Below are 18,639 nucleotides of genomic sequence, written 5' to 3'. Positions count from 1 at the left end.
TTAAAAAAATGAAGAATATTCAGAGCAGGAAAAAAATGCTGTTTGAAATTAAAAATATGATGGCTGAAATTAAATTCAGTAGTTGAAGTTATCTTCCAGAAAGTAGGGCAAAAGGGGAAAAGAAATAAACATATAGAAGAACTCATCAAATTAGAAGAGAAATGATAAAGAACAGAGAAAACAGCAGGGAGAAAAATCATCAATGAGTAACTCAAGAGTGTTTTCTAGAGTTGATAGACTTGAATTTCTTTATTGGAAGGCTCACTAAATGCCAGGTACAACGACTGGAATTAGAGGTCCATTAGCTCTTGGAGCCAGAAGGCAATGGAGAAAATGATTTCCAGCCAGGAAAAATACCAATCAAGGGTGAGGATAGAAAATAATGACTTATAAATATGCAAGTTTCCCCCAAATATACTCCCTTAAATTCTTTCTCAGGAAGCCACTGGAAATTGCACTCCACCAAATGAAGGAGTGAACTTAGAAAAAGAAAGGCAGGGAATTTAGGAGTCAAGATCCCCACTACGAGGGCTGTCCTCCAGTGACTGGTGAGGGGAAATCCAAGACGTGCAGCCTGCACCAGGTGCAGAGAACAACCAGATGAGCCGGGTACCCGGCAAGTCCTGGTGGGAACTACGGGGAGGAATCCACAGGAGGATGAACTGATGTTCAGACACATCTTGCATAGAGATTTTGACATTTAAAAAACTGGCTTATCTACTTGACTCTTTAAACTCTGTGCATATATAATTTTGATAAAAATTAATAAAAATAAAGGATGGAGATACAGACATAGTACCATATGGATAAGTTGATTAGGAATATACATTTTCAATTTCTGTTTGTTTTTTCAATTCCTACATAACATGTCAGGTTGCTGTATTGAATAATGAAGTTACAAGTTTAGCTGTTCTCAAATGTAATTTGTAAATGTAGCAATCATTTTGGGAAAGATAAACCAAAATCATTCCTCATTTTGTTCAAAACATGTTTGAAATTTTGAAACCTACTTATCAAATCAAATACTAATAATAACTTATTTGACTTATAATAATATCTAAGGCAAAATGATAAAGCTATTTAAGTACAGGCACTTGTTATAATAATTATGTGTAAATCCTAAAATATATTCCTATCTCTGAAAATAATTAGCTCAAAAGATTAAATTGCTTTCTCCATTTAGAAGAAAATGCTTATGTTATTATTTTTTTTAATTATATAATATGTAGAAACTAGAGAAATAGATATTGCCTGCCTTTTAGTGTTTAAGCATATTATCCAAATGAATGTGAGTTAATGGAATCCCATTTTTTTTTCTCCCAATTTATTTTCAGTGGTGGGCATGTTAAGCTTGAAGAAGATGTAGATCTTGGCTATGTGGAAGATGGGACACCTTGTGGTCCTCAAATGATGTGCTTAGAGCACAGGTGTCTTCCTGTGGCTTCCTTCAATTTTAGTACTTGCTTAAGCAATAAAGAAGGCGCTGTTTGTTCAGGAAATGGAGTAAGTGTTCAGTACCTCGCTATTGGGAATTACTTCTTTCTTTTATAACACAGAAATAGATATAACCCTAAATCTCTTATTTCTGTCCTAATGCAAACCATACTTATCCATGTTTCTAGGCAGCATGTAAATAGTTATTTGTCATAATCATTTGAATATTTCTGTTTTGTAATCTGCAAAACCTGGGAACAAGAAGCAGTATAATCTTCCTAACCAAATTCTTTCATCTTCCTTTCATATTATATTAATGTGATCTCACATACTATAATGCCAGTTTTCTACAAGTAACAAATTTTAACAAACTATCATGAGATACAAAGGGAATAAAAAGCAGGGCAATGGCCACAATATTTAACAACTGGTGTGGCCCAGGCACTGACCGATTAGGACAGACCATAGGTGGCCATAGCCACACCCGTGCGAACCAGCTGAAGAAACCGCCTAGGAATAAAAACAGGGTGATTTAGGAAATGTTTCTCACAGATGAAAAAAAGAACAGCATCGTTTAAAAGACTAAATTCTATTCTTTCAGGTATATATTCATTAATCTAGTTCCTACAGAAATAATTTTATAGGTTAAATAAACATGGTCTATTAGTGATTACAGTTTTGCCATTTTCATTCAGGAAATTCTATACTAACAGAATTTTGGGGGGTTCTTTTTCTTTTGGCATATTCCGTGATTTTCTTTTTACCCTCATTCTAGATTTTTTGTTTCAGTTGGCTTATTATCCAGTTGAGGTAAAGGATCTCATTCCATACGTATCCCTAAGGGATATGCCCAGAATTTCCATTGTGAGGTCTTATTAATTGTTACTCTTTGCCAATGGATAGGAATTCTTATGGTACATCACAGTAGAAAAGGAATATAATAAGTAGCCCTGCTCCTATAAAGGGGTCTGCTAAGTCTTCTTTCCTTAATAAGAGGATATTAGGAGGAAACACATTTTCAGGGGAAGGGGAAAAAATAATGGAAATTTTTCCTGGTCATTCATGTTTACCATACCTTATTCATCTTGAAATTCTCTGTATATAACACAGAGACCAAACAAAGTTGTGTTAATTAGCCATTTGTTTAATGAATGAGTAAAGAGTGATAGACACAAGTAAATCAGGTAGCAGAGAGCATCCAAATCATTTGCAATAATTATTCATACACAGAGATGTTATATCCTATGTATTTTTTTTAACTTGAGCTAATTTGTATATGTGGCAAAAGTTGAAATGAGAAATACAGCAGGTATACTTATGGACTATACATTTTTCAGTTAAGAATGTGGGCTTGGAACCAGACAGTCTGAGTTTGAATCCCAGCTCAGTTTCTTCTTACTAATTGGGTGAGATTGGGCACATTAGTTAGCCTCTCTGACTCAAATTATTTTGCAAATTACTTAGCTTTTCTTCCTCTGTAAAGTGGGAAAAATAACATTGTCTACTTTACAGGATTGTTATGACAAATCATTGAGTTAATATTTGTAACTTACACATAATACTTAACACAGTGCCAGTGACCTGTTAGCTGTGACTCTCTATTCACTCACTGTACACTTGTCACTATATCACTGGTGATGTTGTATGATCGGGACAATGATATGTGGAAAAGCCAGCTGACCTGGTTAAGGTCTGTTGATAAGACAGCGGTGATGTTGTGTTGCTACCCGAGAACCAGAGCCAGTCCAGCTGCAACCACAGGTCTTCCAGCCACCCAACAATGTCACCTCATTGAGTAGACAGCCACTACCGCTTCACAACAATAACATCTGCAAGGAAGAGGGACAGCCCTGGCCCCTGCCAGCTGGCCTCACTAGTTCCCGAGTGGAGCTACACATGATCACGGCAGTGGGGGGCATGGGGGCTGGAACACATTCCTTCCTCATCCTCCATCCACAGTGGTGACATGGAGAAGATTTCGTTGGATGCACAACCTGAATCAGGACAGAGCAGTTCAAGAGGCACTTCTCACTGTGACAGGCACTTCCCCACAAGAAGGCGGACAGATTGTGTCTGATGTGGAAATGCACGCCAGCAGGGCCCGTAGTTCTTGGTCAGAAGTTGCAGGAGAGAAAGAAGATGATGCTTTGAAGAAAATGTAGACTGGGTGGCCCGCTGGTCCAGTAGGCCTGATGATATGTTCTGTCTCTTTAAGAGTGGAGAAAGGTGGAACCATGAAGAAGGGGGCATTTTCTCTGCAGAGCTGCTTACAGTGTTCATTCCATCCCTCTTCCTTTCTCATGTTTTGGCTTTGGGGCTGTATTGGAAAGACAGCATCTATGTAGGAATATCACTGGGCACACTATCCGCCAGCACCTGCTGAAGGAGAGAAAGCCCCTGGAACAGCATGTGACCTTGGAAGTGGTGTATTGTCACAGCAGTTTATTTGAACTTGAGACCATTGTAAGCATGACCCAACCTACAACCCTATTTTCACATATCCAAGCACCAGTAACTCTCAAATCCAGTCTTATATTCAAACTCTGTTGAGGCATTTTGTTAACCTCATTCCCTTCGTGGCCTGTAAGGCATTTTAGAATTTCCTAACAGAGTTAACTGTTGTTTTGGAAATTTGCAGGGGCTTCTTTTCTGCAAATGCCACCAAGCAGATAATAATTTTGTCAGTAATGCTATTGTCTCCTTTCAGTGCTACCAGACTTAGACCTGCATCATTCATGATATAAACTTTAATATTACAAGAAAACTGCTATTTCTCTCTTAAAATGAGATCAGTTTAGCAAATGATATAAGAGCTGTGTTTTGTTTTACAGGACAAAGGCAAGCTTCCATAAGCATAAATTTATAGTCATTAAAAAAGAAAACCAGAAAAAAAAAGAGAAACAAGAAAAAAACACTCTGGGCAATAAAAAGTTATTTTAAACTGAAAAAAAAAAAAAAGACAGTGGTGAAATGGGGAGTCAAACTCAGGCCTTCTGACTTTAATCCTAAACCTTTTCTTCTGCATATGTGTTAATCTGCAGAAATGTATTAATCTGAATTAATTTGAGATCTGCCATTTGTTAATCGTATTTTACAAAAGTTACATTTAGATGTGGATGTATGTCATCTTCTGGCAAATGAGATCAGACAAAAGACAAAACCCATCCAGTGAAAACCGACCTTCTGAAGAAGTCTGATCTCAAACCTAACTGAATTCTCTCCTACTTTCCACTCCATTTAAAGCTGTTTTGAATGATAAGATCTAGGTATAGATTCTGTTTCCTGGATATATAAATGAAGACAGATTATTATCTGAGAATTTTTAAAAATGTGGTGCCATTTTTATGTGAATTTTTTTCCGGTGTCTTGTTTGAGGGAGCTCTTGTTTTCCATGACTGTGACGTTGCTCATCTGTAGCTTGTGTTGAGGTGCCAGGCTGTAGCTTTGTGAAGCTTTCTTCTCAGAGCACTGCAAAGCAACAGGCCTCCCCTCTTCTTCCTCAGATTTCTCTTTCTCTCATCTTCTTAAAAGATGAATAAACTTTCACTATAAAGACACTTCTTTGGAAAAAGGAAACCTTTGTACTAGATAATTGGTGAATGATTTTATTTCTGCTTAGGTTTTTTTTTTAATCTCCCTCTTATAGAATTTAAATTAGTGAAATTCAAAACAATTTCATTGCTTTTTTAGATATAAACTTATTCCTCTGTTACAATTTATTATTCCTTTGGTTCAACTGTTGATCTCTTGAAAATATGTTTTAGGTACTTGCGTAAGAAATAAGTAATTAGCATTAGAAAGGAAGTACCAGTAATTTTTGAGTACCACCAAATTCTAGGCATATGGTAACTAAAAACCGATGCTATTTTTCATGCATCTACACCAGAGCTGAATTTTACTCCAGACTGATTTTGGATTCCAGGTGTGCAGCAATGAGCTGAAGTGTGTGTGTAACAGACATTGGACCGGTGCTGACTGCAGCACTTACTTCCCTCACAATGACGATGCAAAGACTGGCATAACTCTGTCTGGCAACGGTGGGTTCTTAATTTGATATCAAGATATAGCCCTTACACACAAGGAGGGAGAAAACTGCTCTTCAGATAGTTTCATTTGCATTACTTTTATAACTCAAATATAAATTAAATCCACACAATAATGAATTACAATGTGTAACTGCGTCCACATTATGAAACCGATCACTTCCATTAAATTGTAGTGATATATAATATTAAATATAATTTAGTCTACTGATTTAGTATTATCTTGTCTGACATCAGACAGATTTTTTAAAGTATTGTATTTGTTTGGGGCTGACAACAAACCCTAGCATTTCTTTTAAATTAAGAAAGTAGCCATACTTCTTAATTGTCTGAGTTTAAAGGAAGAATTTCATATTTTGAGATTGAGTAAATAAGAAAAGAAATTGAAGAATTGATTTTTAAACTTTTTGCTGACTTTATGGAATCTCATTTGTATGCAACCTCAGTTCTATATTATGAGCTGAATATATTTCTGGAAGCAGTAACCTTGGCCAGGGTGCCTGGAAGGGGTTTATGGACGTAAGTCAGAAATAACGGGCGCAGTTCTAAATGTTGGATAAGTAGAATTTAAATGCAGAGAGTTGAAAGAATACAGACCTTGGAGGTAAATGCCCTCTTTTAAACTATTTTATCATTTCATTATTGAGTATTCTTTTGCTTTAAGTAATGCTCAAATCCTGAAGTTTATTCACCTCCAAAGGATGAGAAAAAAAGAGTACATTCATTCTAATCATCCAGACAGATTAAAAATCTTAGCCAATGGGACGAATGCCTTGGCCGGGTGGCCCAGGTGGTTGGAGCATCACTTGGTACATACACACTAAAAGGTTGCAGGTTTGATCCACAGTTGGGACGCGTATGAAAAGCAGCTGATTGATGCTTCTCTCTCACAGCAATGTCTCTGTCTCTCCCCCTCCCCCGTCCTCTCTCTAAAATCAATAGACACATCCTTCGGTGAGGATTAAAATAATAAAAATAAAAAAATCACAGAATTATGAAGGGTTTAGTATCCTTAGTCTTTGCAGTGGTAGTCTGCAGCTTGTTCCAGCAGTTAATGCCGAGCTGAGGCTATTCAGGTGCATGGATTTAAGTACTTGTCAAAAGTCATGCCATTACTTAGAAATAGTCAGGGCTGGCAGCCAAGTTTATAGCTCCCATTTAAATCCCTAGAAGAAAAGGAAAGGAAGACAGACATGCTAGAAGAAAAGGAAAGGAAGACAGAGGTCTTAGAGTAGGAAAATCCCAGAGACCTGAGGTCCTCTGGCATCAGCATCCACCCGTCCCATGGAGGACGTGGGCATGGTGGAGTCTGCCAGTCCCCTTAGATGCCCTAGTCCTGCTGTGGGACCTGACGACGAGGGCTCCCAGATAAAGGCTGCCTCCCTGGTTGAGGGGAATTGGAATCTGCTCCAGTTGCCCATCACTACTGATCCTTGATATTTAAAAGAATGCTTCAGGAATGCAACAGACAAGGAGAGATCTAAGCTGCTCTGTGTGAAACAGAAACATGGGATATCAATCATTAGCAGCAAAACAGGTCTTGTAGTATCAGAGCCAGAGCTCTGATCTGCCTTTTCTGCTCTTGGGCCCTCACTTGGGCTTGTGGACCAAGCCTTTGACTCACTGGGCCACTCTCTCTGCCATGATCCCCTTAAGAATTATCCCTCAGGCTGCCTGACGAAGGACACCGACACACAATGCCATTACTGGGCCTTGAGCTTCAGCCCTGCCCTGGCCCTCTGCCGGTCAGATGCTGCCTGGCTCTCGTGGCTCGGCAGCAGCAGTTTCCAGCTCTCGGGACTCCTCCCTTGGTTTTTCTTCTCTAGGATGCCGTGGCCACCTTTGCCAAGACTGGGAACTGCCATCCTGGGGCTTTTATCATTTACACCACCTGAGCACTGATTATAGCAAGCTGTGGGCACGTTTTCTCCCTTAAGAAGCTTATATTTACTCTGAGAGGCAAAATACACACAACTGAGAGCAAGAAGGACCTTGCATTCATTAGTTGTCAGAATGGAGTGATAGGGACAATAACGTTCTTAGAATTTCTGAGGAAGAGGTCAGGGTCAAAGGAACATGGATTTCTGAAAATTAGTCCCCAATGGGTGCTATGCCAGTGTAGTAGTATTGTCCCTTCCTTCCCCCTACCCCTTATCTTTATTCTTCTTCCTTTTATTTCAATGACGTCATCATATTTTCCAGAAAAATTCATGGAAAATACACTTGGACTTGGACAAGAATTAGAACACACACAGAGAATTATTTAAATAAAAATAGCTGATGCACATTGCTAAGTTACGGTTGTCTTTCCTTTAAAAAATACCCACTATAAAAATAGTTTAAAATATTGTGGTTGATGTGAAGATTACAAATCTGGAGAATAAAGTTCCTGAAAGAATTTTATGTCAAAATTTCAGTTACATGTATTTATCTCTGTTGTTTCTTTTTTCCTTCCAGGTGTTGCTGGTACCAATATCATAATAGGCATAATTGCTGGCACCATTTTGGTGCTGGCCCTCATATTAGGAATAATTGCGTGGGGTTATAAGTAAGTAAAATATCTCAGAATTTTTACTATCAACATATACTTTAAAATATTTTGTTCAAGTGAATTAAACACCTAGAAAGTATTGTGTCACGGGATAAATATGCCAGCAATGAAAATCAGTCTGGCTCAACATTCAATCAATGATTGCCCTTGGCATGATTAGAGGTAATGGTAATTTATCGTGGGGTATTTGTTTTTTTTTTTAAGATTTTGAGATAACTCTCATCTGTTCTCTAAGACTGAGTACTATCTTAAAACTATTATGTGAAGTGAAATCCATCTAAATTTTGTCTTAGAGGTTGTGTTGATTTACTCTTTAGTGATACAGGTTCTCTTTTGACTTAAACCCATACCCAGACATCTAGGCAAGGCAGTCAGGTAGGGAGTGTGCACAGGGCTTTAGTGATAACCGCCATGTCAACGAGAACAGCAGCCCCGAGCCTGTACCTGGGTGCTTGCTATGGCTGCGCGTCACGGTCAGGGGAAAACCTCTTTATCTTCGCAGTGTGTACGAAGGAGGCATTATTTGTTCAATATGCGGGTGCTTTTGTGTGAAGGAAAGACTGTTCAGAGATGCTTGTTAAAATTGAAATTCAACTTTAAGTTATAACTTTTAAAAGCCTAATTCTTTCTTAAGTGTCAGAGTTCACCTTACAATTTTTTGGTTCTATTTACAAAATTTTTAAAAGTTTTGCTATATAACTTTTGAAAATAGGATCCCCTTAAGCATTTAGCTAAGTCAATGACTTCAAACATTCCAAATGTATTTATATATTTAATATGTTCAACTTCAATCTTATGATATGAAAAATGTCCTTAGTATTCAAATAGCACTTAATTTTCATTAATTAAAAGTTAAGGTGAATTTTAAGTTCTTTTTAATATTTCAACCTAAAATTCATAGTTCTGCTGATTCTGATGATGTTTCAGGTCCAATCCCCCAGGCAGGTCTCCATTTGGGCGTCTTGCAACTTTTGCTGGGCGTTCTGCACATTACTTTGTTTCGTAGCATTTTTTTCTCCTCATGGACAGAACTTAGTTCAGTAAAAGACTTGGGACTTAGGTTGTTTCAGACATTAAAATTACTCCCAAGCTTTCAATAAATTAAGCACTGAGTAATTGTTTGCTATTATTATTGTCACCTTACCTCATCTTAAACCAGTGGAATCAAAGGGAATACCTTTAAAAGTGCATGTAGATACTGCTTTTGGTGAGGTCAGAACCCTGAGAGAGATTCTTTGATTGAAAAGAGTAGTTAGTTACTGAAAGAGAGTATTTAGTTTGTATGCTGCAAACATTAAAATACAGAAAGACACTTCAGGAAAGCATTATTAACAAACAGCACAGACTGCACAGTAAAGTTTAGCATAGCATAGCGAGGAGAGAACAGCGTAATAGTAACAGCTGGCTCTGATTAAATGAGTACCTAGTTCTGCACCAACCTGTAGATGCTTAATACCTCTGGGCCTCTTTGATGTTCAGGTCATTAAGTATATTGAATACTTATATTTGCACAGGTTGATTTCAGCATAACATTTGGAGTTATAAAATTGTAGTCTGAAAGGAAGGCCTTTCTGTATATCTATTGCTTGGTCTCTCCTCACACCTCGGGCGAATTAGCCCCATCATGGAGCAACACAATATTCTTGACTTGCCTGATGCAAGACTAATGTAGTAATTCCCATCACAGGCACTGTTGTTTGGAAGCAGCTCAGTGGTTTCATTTTCATGAGACAGGCAGGGGAAAGCAAAATTCTTGGGCCTATGTTGTGTGATTTTCTGCCACCTACTGATGCAAGTTGATACTTCATTTTTATAATCTTGGAAAAAATTACCTTTCAGAAAATATGAAACTGAAACACCTAATGCTATTGCTCATGAAATGACCTGTGTTCATTTGTTTTAATGATTGAATTAAAAGTACTTATTTCTACATATCGTCTCTTATTTTTATGAAATTTTTTGAAGTGTCATTTTTTAAATTTCTGAATATATATACTTTGCAGACTCATTAAGGAAATAGACAAATCTTATCTGTACTGCAGTATCCTCTTCATTAATAATTTGGACCTAAATGATGAAAGTTTAAATGTTTTTAAACTTATACAGGACATGTTTAAAAATATAAGAGGAATGTAGAAAATTTTAATACAGAAATGAATTTTATTAATGTGATGTTTCACATATTCTATTTCAAATTCAAAAATAGACTTAGGACTTGAGAACTCATTTTCTCATTAATCCCTCCAATGAGTCCTCCTACCCCTTCTCCAAGCCTTGGAGCGAGTGGGGAGTGGCAGGTCAGGAAAGAAGGGATATTCACTGGGAACTGAGGGGCCACTCAGGTGATCAGATTGAGAGAATAAACAGTAAAACATGTCGAATAGAAAGATTCAGGCCTATGTATCTCCCATCAGATGGTTTCAGGAATGAAAAATCACAAGTAACTAATTGGCACTTTTAACCTCATTAGCTCATTATTGAACAAGATACTTACTGGGTGCAAGGAATAGATCAACAGGTAAAGGTGCTCCAAACAAAATCCATGTGGAAACATTATCTTGATCTTGAAGAAGGAGTCCACTATTGAGTTGCTTGATCTTTCTAACTTGTCTTCAAAATATTAACACTTAATTAGCATATTTTGCTATGTGTAATGCTCACTTTTTTGCCCACGTTTTCAAGGGAAAAATAAGCATGCACATTATACATGGGTAGTATTGATGATGCATAAATCATAAATTCATTACTAGTATATAAAATTTCTTGGACCTTGTATCTGTTGTTGTATTTTATAATTATTTGCTACATGAAATTTTTTGTACCATATGTTCAAAAATGAATGCTAAAATTCCTTTATAATACACAAAGCAAGCATCTAAATATAAATAAATAATTGGATTAAAAAATTAAAATGAAAGATACTTTTCGTGAAGGTTTGGGCCAAAAATGTGGGTGCACATTATATGTGGCAAAATACAGTAGGTTACAAAAAAAGTTAGAAGTTACTCTTTTGAGTTAAAAGTTAAATGTCACTGGTGCCTCACTACCATACCCCTTAGAACACATTTTTAAAGATTGATGTATTTAAAACCCATGTAATTTTATTTCATTCTATGGCCAAATAAAAAGCAGAGACTAAACTTTGAATGAAGTATTTTTAATGTGAAGCTTGTGAGTAAGTAGTAATAACTTAGGTCCATCATGTCTGTGAATTAAGTCCCTCTCATGTATCATAAATGACAAAATAAAATGTTGTAGTGTCCATTTATGTTCACCTATTTTAAATTCTTAGGAATAGCTTTAGTTTGGGGTATATGCTTTATCTAAAGAGGAATGAACTATGATTTTTATTTTTGAAATCAGTGAATTTTTATAAGTAACTTGGTTACTTAATTTTATTATTTAAAGCAACTTATACATCTGAAAACCTGTATTTGAAATAGGGTTGACTTTAGAACATTACTAAACACTTAACAGGATACCATCAATATTGAGAAAAGTTATTCTTTTATAACTGAAGTTTTTAATACTCTAAAAAATAGTTATTTGAAAATACTGTCATTAACCCTTTGTTGTCACTTCCAAAGATAAGTGAAATTTGTGTTTGTGTGATTTTGCTTTTATGTTGAGTGCTCTTTCTTAATGTACTTTTGTAGGTAACTAGTTCTTTTTTTTCCCCCCTCTCTACTTGTCCATGAAAAGAAACTATCGAGAACAGAGGTATGTAATGAGAATAATCTCAACATATGACTGAAAGTTTTAAATCCTATTAGCATCTCTGGAATTCATACGTACAATTATAAAGTTTACTTATTTTTATGCTGTAGTCATAAACTAATCTTCATATTTCATGACCTTAAAATAATAATTTTAATAATGGTACTGTAGAATATATTAATTTGAAATAGCTATCATAATTTAATTTTAATGATTCTTTCATCCAACAATACTACAAGTAATACAAGTTCTTATTTGTGTTATTTTCATAGTCATATGAAGGGAAATTGATTTTTTCCTTCTAAAACAAACTTCCTCTATGTTAAGATGTCACCTTTGTTTACACTAGTTAATTAGCTTTCCCTCATGTTTATAACACTCTTATAGCTAATGCTTTCTGGGGAGATTTGTTTTTTATTTCTTACTGTTGTTATATCAGTAACGTCTACCCATAGATGATAAAATTTCTATGGACACAGTGTTATGGTCAGGAGAATGTCCTTGCACCTGATTGCCTGTTTAGTCTCTGCATAAGAAAATATTTTTTTGTACTGTTTAGGTAGTTGCACAGGTAGTCAAAGAAATAATTTGCATAGTTGGGATCTCTGATTGTCTAGTGTGCTTTTTTGAGTACAAAAAGCCCATAAAGTCAGGCATCCTGTTCATCATAACCTTAAAATCTGTGTTTAATCAATAGCATAAAAAGGGATAGAAAGCATGTCTGCAGTTCTGTAAGAATTGCCTATTTTTAAAACAAATGTAAATTAGCCCATATTGGGGTATGCCCTTTACTTTTTATTTTAAAAATGACTGATGCTATTAGCTTTTGATAAAAAATAATCTAAAATATCCTGGATATTGATAGCCCAAACCAAGTCTTGTACATCATATAGTACTAGTTTGGTACTCAAGATATATTTGCAGGTTGCTACTTACTTAGTCTTTCCTGCTTTTTTATTAAATGCCTGTGGCAAATAGCAATAAGATGTAAGATGGTGAAACTTTTTCAGGCCCCAACTACTGCTTCCATTTTTTTCACAAATTAAACTTGTACATTTTACCTTATCTTTCCTTCCATGTTGTAATTTAAAATCCCTATAAGCTTTGGTCATAAGTAGCTACAGTCTTTATGAATAAATGGTGCCCACAGGGTACCAAGTGAGATCCTGATCAGTTAACATAGGTGTTAGAAAATATTGATCTTGCCCTGGACTAACTGCCTCATTATTGAAGGAAAAAAAGTAAAGCTGAGGCAAATTTTATTAATTTAATTTAAAATTAAAGTACATTAAATTTAAAAACAGCTAGATTTATTTGTGCCATATTTTAAGCTGTGTGTCCTGAGACACTGGAGAAGAGCTGGAGCCGTTTAAGCTTTTTGTTACTGGGTCAAAGGTGATCATTCATATCAGAAATCTAAGTTTGGTGGCATTCTTCAGTGAAAAATAGAATTAGGCTAATAAGATCAAAAATCAATGATTCAGCTCCATTTCAATAGGAGCTAAGGCTATAATGTAATTTAATATTGCTGACTATATAAAAGGGAAGGTAAAATGTCACAATATATAACATAAGTAAAACTAAAACAACACTCTCAGATGTGTCCTCACCAGGGATACTCTCCAGAATAAAAGAATTGTCCACAGTACAAAAAATTAACATGCACAGCTGTGCACCAATCTTATTTTACCTCAATATATACATAGGTATAGCTAAGGAAAGTTTTACGTTAAGATTCTCCTTTATGTACCTGATATAATTTCATGTCTCCTGGTATTGCTGAGTCACCATTTCATCAATCTGGCTACTCTTTTGGAATCTAGTTTACATTTTGAGAATTGTCACATCTTAAGCAGATATTTATTTTATATATTTTGATTTGTTTTTAACACAGCCTTTATTTATTTTTGCCCTTGTCCATTGCTAGTGAATCTTGGGTTTGTACAGTCATTCTCACAGTGGAGGAGTAGTAGAATGGACTTTAGATCAGGAAGTCGTGAATATATAAATATCTCCTGAAGGATTTTCGTTTTTGAGAATATATGTGAAGTGGTTATAGAGAAGGTGGTAAGACCAATAGACCAAAGCTTGCAGTAAGAAATTTACAGTCTTGTAAAAATAGCTGCAGATATTCAAATAAATATGTGCCCAGTTACAAAAGATGCCAGGAAATAGAAATAAAAATTTTGAATTGTTCTGGCCCTTAAATTAGGTTTTCCTTTGAGGTTCCATGGTAGGAGGACCAATTGACAAGGAATTGGATATCTGCTTGCTAGTATATGGTCTTGGGAAGTCGCTTAAACTTTCCTCAGCTCTAAAATCAAGTCAAGTTCTTTGTAATCTGTAAAGCACTATAGAAAGGGAAGTTGTTAGTATGTAGTCTCTGAGACTCTGTGTTTCTCCGATCTTCCAATGAAGGAGATGAATATGTTCCTCAAAGAGGAAGGCAGCATTCGTCGACATCAGTGAGGCCTGCACATACCAGTTAAACTGATGAAAGAATTGATGAACAGAAGGCTTGCTATGACATTAGACGCAAGACCATATTAAATAAGTGGTCAGTTATCAGATTCATATTAATAATATAATGGCTGATAATAGCTGAGAAGTGCCAAATTGGACATAACTTTCAAATTATTGGAGAGGTCAGGCAAGTAATTCTGTGAAGGAACCTGATAACCTGGTAAATTTTCTCTGGAAAATATGTTCTCAGGGTTTTCATAATATGGAGGAATGTGTGATAGGCTTAATTGCAGGTCTGACAAAAAGATTAGAAGTGAACCCATTTGTTCTTTTTGTTTACAAACTGCTTAATGGAAAATAGAAGCTCCATTCTGGGAAAGAGTCGAGGCAGAACCCCATATGCTAATAATAACACTTTAAACCTGCTAGTGTCATATTGTGAAGTGTAGAACCATGGAACCTAGGAGCCTCAGAGAAATCTTATACATCATACAATTACAGGGATGGCTATTGGTCCTTTTTAAAAAAAAATCTTCAGGGAAGAAGATGTCTATAATTTTTTCAGGTGTGCTATTGTTTAATTGGGTTGGCCAAAAAGTTCGTTGTTTTTTCCATATGATGGCTCTAGTAGTGCTTAGTTGTCTTTAACTTCATTTGAAACAATTTTGTCAGATTGTATTATGACTGTTGTCATATCAGCATGCATTTTATAAAAACTTACTAAAATTGGTGAATTTTTGTGTAGCCATTTCAATACTGAAGATGGAAGAAAATATACAACATTTTCAGCATATTATGCTGTTATTTTTAAAAAGGTAAAAATGCAACTGAAATGCAAAAGAAGATTTGCGCAGTGTATGGAGAAGGTGCTGTGACTGATTGAACATGTCAAAAGTGGTTTGCGAAGTTTCTTGGTACCATTGACATTTTGGCCAAATAATTCTTTGCTGTGAGGCTGTCTTATGCATTGGAAGCTGTTGAGCAGCACCCCTGGCCTCTACCCACTAGAGGGCAATAACAGGAGATAGCCGACATACTCAAAATATCCAGATCAATCAAGTTATTGGTGAAGTGAAAAATTTGTCTTTTATTTTACAGGAAAAGCATAACAGACTTTTTGACCAGCTCAATAATTTAGCATAATTGCTTTAGGACTTAGCAGCTGTACATTTTATAACAAGAATTATAAGTTTGAGTTTTAATTTTCAAGCAGATTTGCAAATAGCAATAGAATAAGAAAATCTTAATTGAACTTGGATTTATAAGCTACCTATATTCAGCTTAAATATCTCCTTTCTTTGTCTGAGACAAGCATACATTGTTATGATTAAGACAAAATAGAATAAACAGATCATATCCCACTGATCTCTACCTTAAAGCAGAAATCCCCTTTCCCATTTCTTTTCTCTCTCCCCTGTTTTCGCCACTTTATTTCCTGCTTTTGAATCTCCCTCCTTTTTTAAAACCTTTCTTAGTTTGTTTTTATATTATTATTATTTCAGTGATAGTCATGCATCTGTCAATGTGACTTGGTACACATTACAGAATATGTCTTAAAACAGTAAAGTAATAATTTCAATAACAGACAACCCAGACACTGACAAAGCACTGGAGAAATGTCTCCTTCACATTTAAGGTTAAGACTTAATTCATTTTTTTTATTGTATTGTCATTTTGAATGTATGCAAGAATTATTAAGTTAAATATTATGGTTCAATGGACCCTTTTAGGAATGATCAGACTTCCTTCATAACAGGTATCATTTTTCAGTAAAAAGAATTTAAATGAGATTTTATTTTCTTTTTGGTCATTTTTAAAGTTCATGCATATGTCTAAGATATTTACATGTAATATGGGAAATATAATGTAATTTTCCCATTATAAAACTTAGCACTGGTCAGGCCACTTAATGTGATACCGCTAAATTCCAAAATTCTACGAAACCACCAAAATTTAGGAAGAAAGCCACAAAGTCTGGAAAAATAAATTCAATTTTAAAAAAAATTTAAGGAGATCATGTAGCTAGCTGGCCATTTATGCTCTTGTATAACAAATGATTAAATTTTATTTTCTTGATCATGAGGACCTGATATTCTCTATCTTCACTAAAGGTTAAACAGGAAGAAATACATTTGTTATGATATATAAGATATTGAAAAGGGTAAATTTCTAGACCATTGAAAGATGTTAAAAATTATTCTTGAGATCTTTAACAAAATTAATAATCATTAACATTTTTAGGCATTTACTATGTGAAGAAAGTTACCTGTATTACTAGTAGAATTTTAAAAATACAAAGTAGTTTCTGTATTTTGGAGACTTCACATTAGAGGTAGGTAAGAGTCTAATCTACCTAGGATGATAAAGGCAAGTCTGTGCCCAGAAATTCATTGAATTTAAGCTCCCTTCCAACCACCTCACTGCAGCCCACAGTTTATGATATGTTTAGCATTTAAGATGTTTGTACAGTGTGTAAAAGGTGAGTACGTACTGCAGAGAAATTACATTGAGAGAGTGGTAGAACATGCTCAGTTAAAATAAAAACACAACTGGATCTCCTCCATTTTGAGAAGCAGTCCATTTAGTCCGTGCTCTCAGCTAAGTGAGGCCTTGGTGAATGCCTACAGGACAGAGCCATGTGCGGAGAAGGTAATTTGGGGAAATTAATTAGGGGGAAAGGTCATGTGTAGTTGGGACTTGTCTTTAATTAATTTGAATTTAGCAAAGCACATCTCATCAGCTTAGAAAGATTATCATTAAAGGTGGTAGTGACAAAAATGAGTTGTTAACCATAAAAATTATTATTGGGAATGTGATGTTAATGGGGATGTTCTCTGGCATTCTTCTATAAATATGAATGTGATACAAAAGGGAAGTTTCCTTCCTGAGGCAAGGTGGAGGACTTTGATTTTATTGAGAGCATATTTTCAAGCATTGATAGACTATTTTATTGCTAGGAGGCAAGAAAGAAAATATAATTGCAGAAATTAAAGATCTCTTGCATGAGAAGATATATTTGTCCTATATTATTAACATTATATATATGGGCAATTACATTATTTTTTATAAAATTAATGTTTCATAATGTACCAGGAAAATGAAAGATTACAATTATGAGTTGAAGTCACTTACAGGGTTAAAAGTATTTTAAAGGGTTATGTATCAAAAAATGATAAATAAAATTAGCTTGACAAATTTAATGAGAAATTCTTTCTTTAAAGCGGAAGGGTAGATTTAAATATACAAATTAATAAATATGCTTTATATCAGTTGGAAAATCTTTACATTTGTAAAGATGTGTGAATACATTTATAGGATTGAAATAATGAGATAGGATATTCAATAATTCAGAATAGTGAATGACCAAGTGTTTTATACATTTAAAACATCTGAAAGTCACATATTTTGGATAGAATTTAGTATCACAGGTAACCATGACTAGCATAAGAACTAAAGAAAAAAACAAATAAGAAAAGGAATGAGCAAATGTGTACCTTTCTTGGAGACCTATTTCGGTACAACTGTTTAAAATTCGGTACACTAATTGGTGATACCGCCAACAATAGCACTGAATGGAACTGAATCAAGTTTCTGATTCAGTTGGCTGCTTGGGGGCCATGATTAGCCATGGTCAGATCATCAACTGAGGAAGGAGGGCTGAATCAACCCTATTCCTTGAGAGGAAGTAATCAGAATCTGTTCCAGTCTTTGTTAAATCAGTACCAGAGCAAGGAAAGTCAGTAACAGTGAAGATTTTCCCTTGTTGAACCCCTACAGTGGAGATAGAGAACTGTGGTCACCCACCAACTACCTATAAATGATCTTCTAGAGCCTCATCAAATAATTCAGTTATATTTTCTACTCTTCCTCTTGCTAACTGATTTTCCTTTACATATTCTACGGTACAGTTTTAGAATTATTTTTTTGACTCACCTTTGAATCTTTTTCAATTTATTCATGTTTCTGTTATAAACAGTGAAGTTCCAAACTGAACAGAGAATTCTAATGAGAATTTATTTGCATTAGCCCTGGCTGGTGTGGCTCAATGGATTGAGTACTGGCCTGCGAACCAAAGGGTCGCTCGTTCAATTCCCAATTCCCAGTCAGGGCACGTGCCTGGGTTGCAGGCCTGGTAACCACACATGAGTGTTTCCCTCACTCTCTTTCTCCCTCCTCTCCCCTCTTTCTAAAGATAAATAAATAAATAAAATCTAAAAATAAAAAATAAAAAAATAATTTATTTGCATTAAATTATAGAACATAGGTTAGAGATTCATCAGCTTTTTAAAAGACCAAAGTTGAATTATATAATGTTTAGAATCATGAATAGTTTATTCACCATGATGGAAAAAACTGTCTTATCTGGACAAGGACTATCTGTCCCACCACGGCTCCCTCGGCACCATTTTTCTTTTTCTTTTCTCCTTCTTC

At 35.3% G+C, this 18,639-nt stretch overlaps 1 protein-coding gene and 1 pseudogene across 10 annotated transcripts in view; both read left to right on the top strand.

The window, feature by feature from the left end:
* The window catches only part of ADAM22 (ADAM metallopeptidase domain 22), a 209,409-nt gene that overhangs the window by 173,362 nt on the left and 17,408 nt on the right, over positions 1–18,639 (top strand). For all 10 annotated transcript variants that reach the window (XM_054564359.1, XM_054564358.1, XM_054564356.1 and 7 more), the window contains exons 23-26: positions 1,335–1,503; positions 5,357–5,471; positions 7,935–8,025; positions 11,731–11,748. In XM_054564359.1, the coding sequence (XP_054420334.1) occupies positions 1,335–1,503; positions 5,357–5,471; positions 7,935–8,025; positions 11,731–11,748 (393 nt within the window). The remainder of the gene's footprint in view (positions 1–1,334; positions 1,504–5,356; positions 5,472–7,934; positions 8,026–11,730; positions 11,749–18,639) is intronic.
* On the top strand, positions 1,842–3,817 carry LOC129062893 (BCL2/adenovirus E1B 19 kDa protein-interacting protein 3-like; annotated as a pseudogene).

The sequence above is a fragment of the Pteronotus mesoamericanus genome, unplaced genomic scaffold, assembly GCF_021234165.1.
Source record: "Pteronotus mesoamericanus isolate MK-2021 breed Mesoamerican mustached bat unplaced genomic scaffold, CSHL_Meso_final scaffold_85, whole genome shotgun sequence".
Taxonomy (NCBI): Eukaryota; Metazoa; Chordata; class Mammalia; order Chiroptera; family Mormoopidae; genus Pteronotus; species Pteronotus mesoamericanus.
The sequence above is the reverse complement of the archived record's forward strand: the minus strand, read 5'-3'. Positions and strand labels throughout refer to the sequence as shown.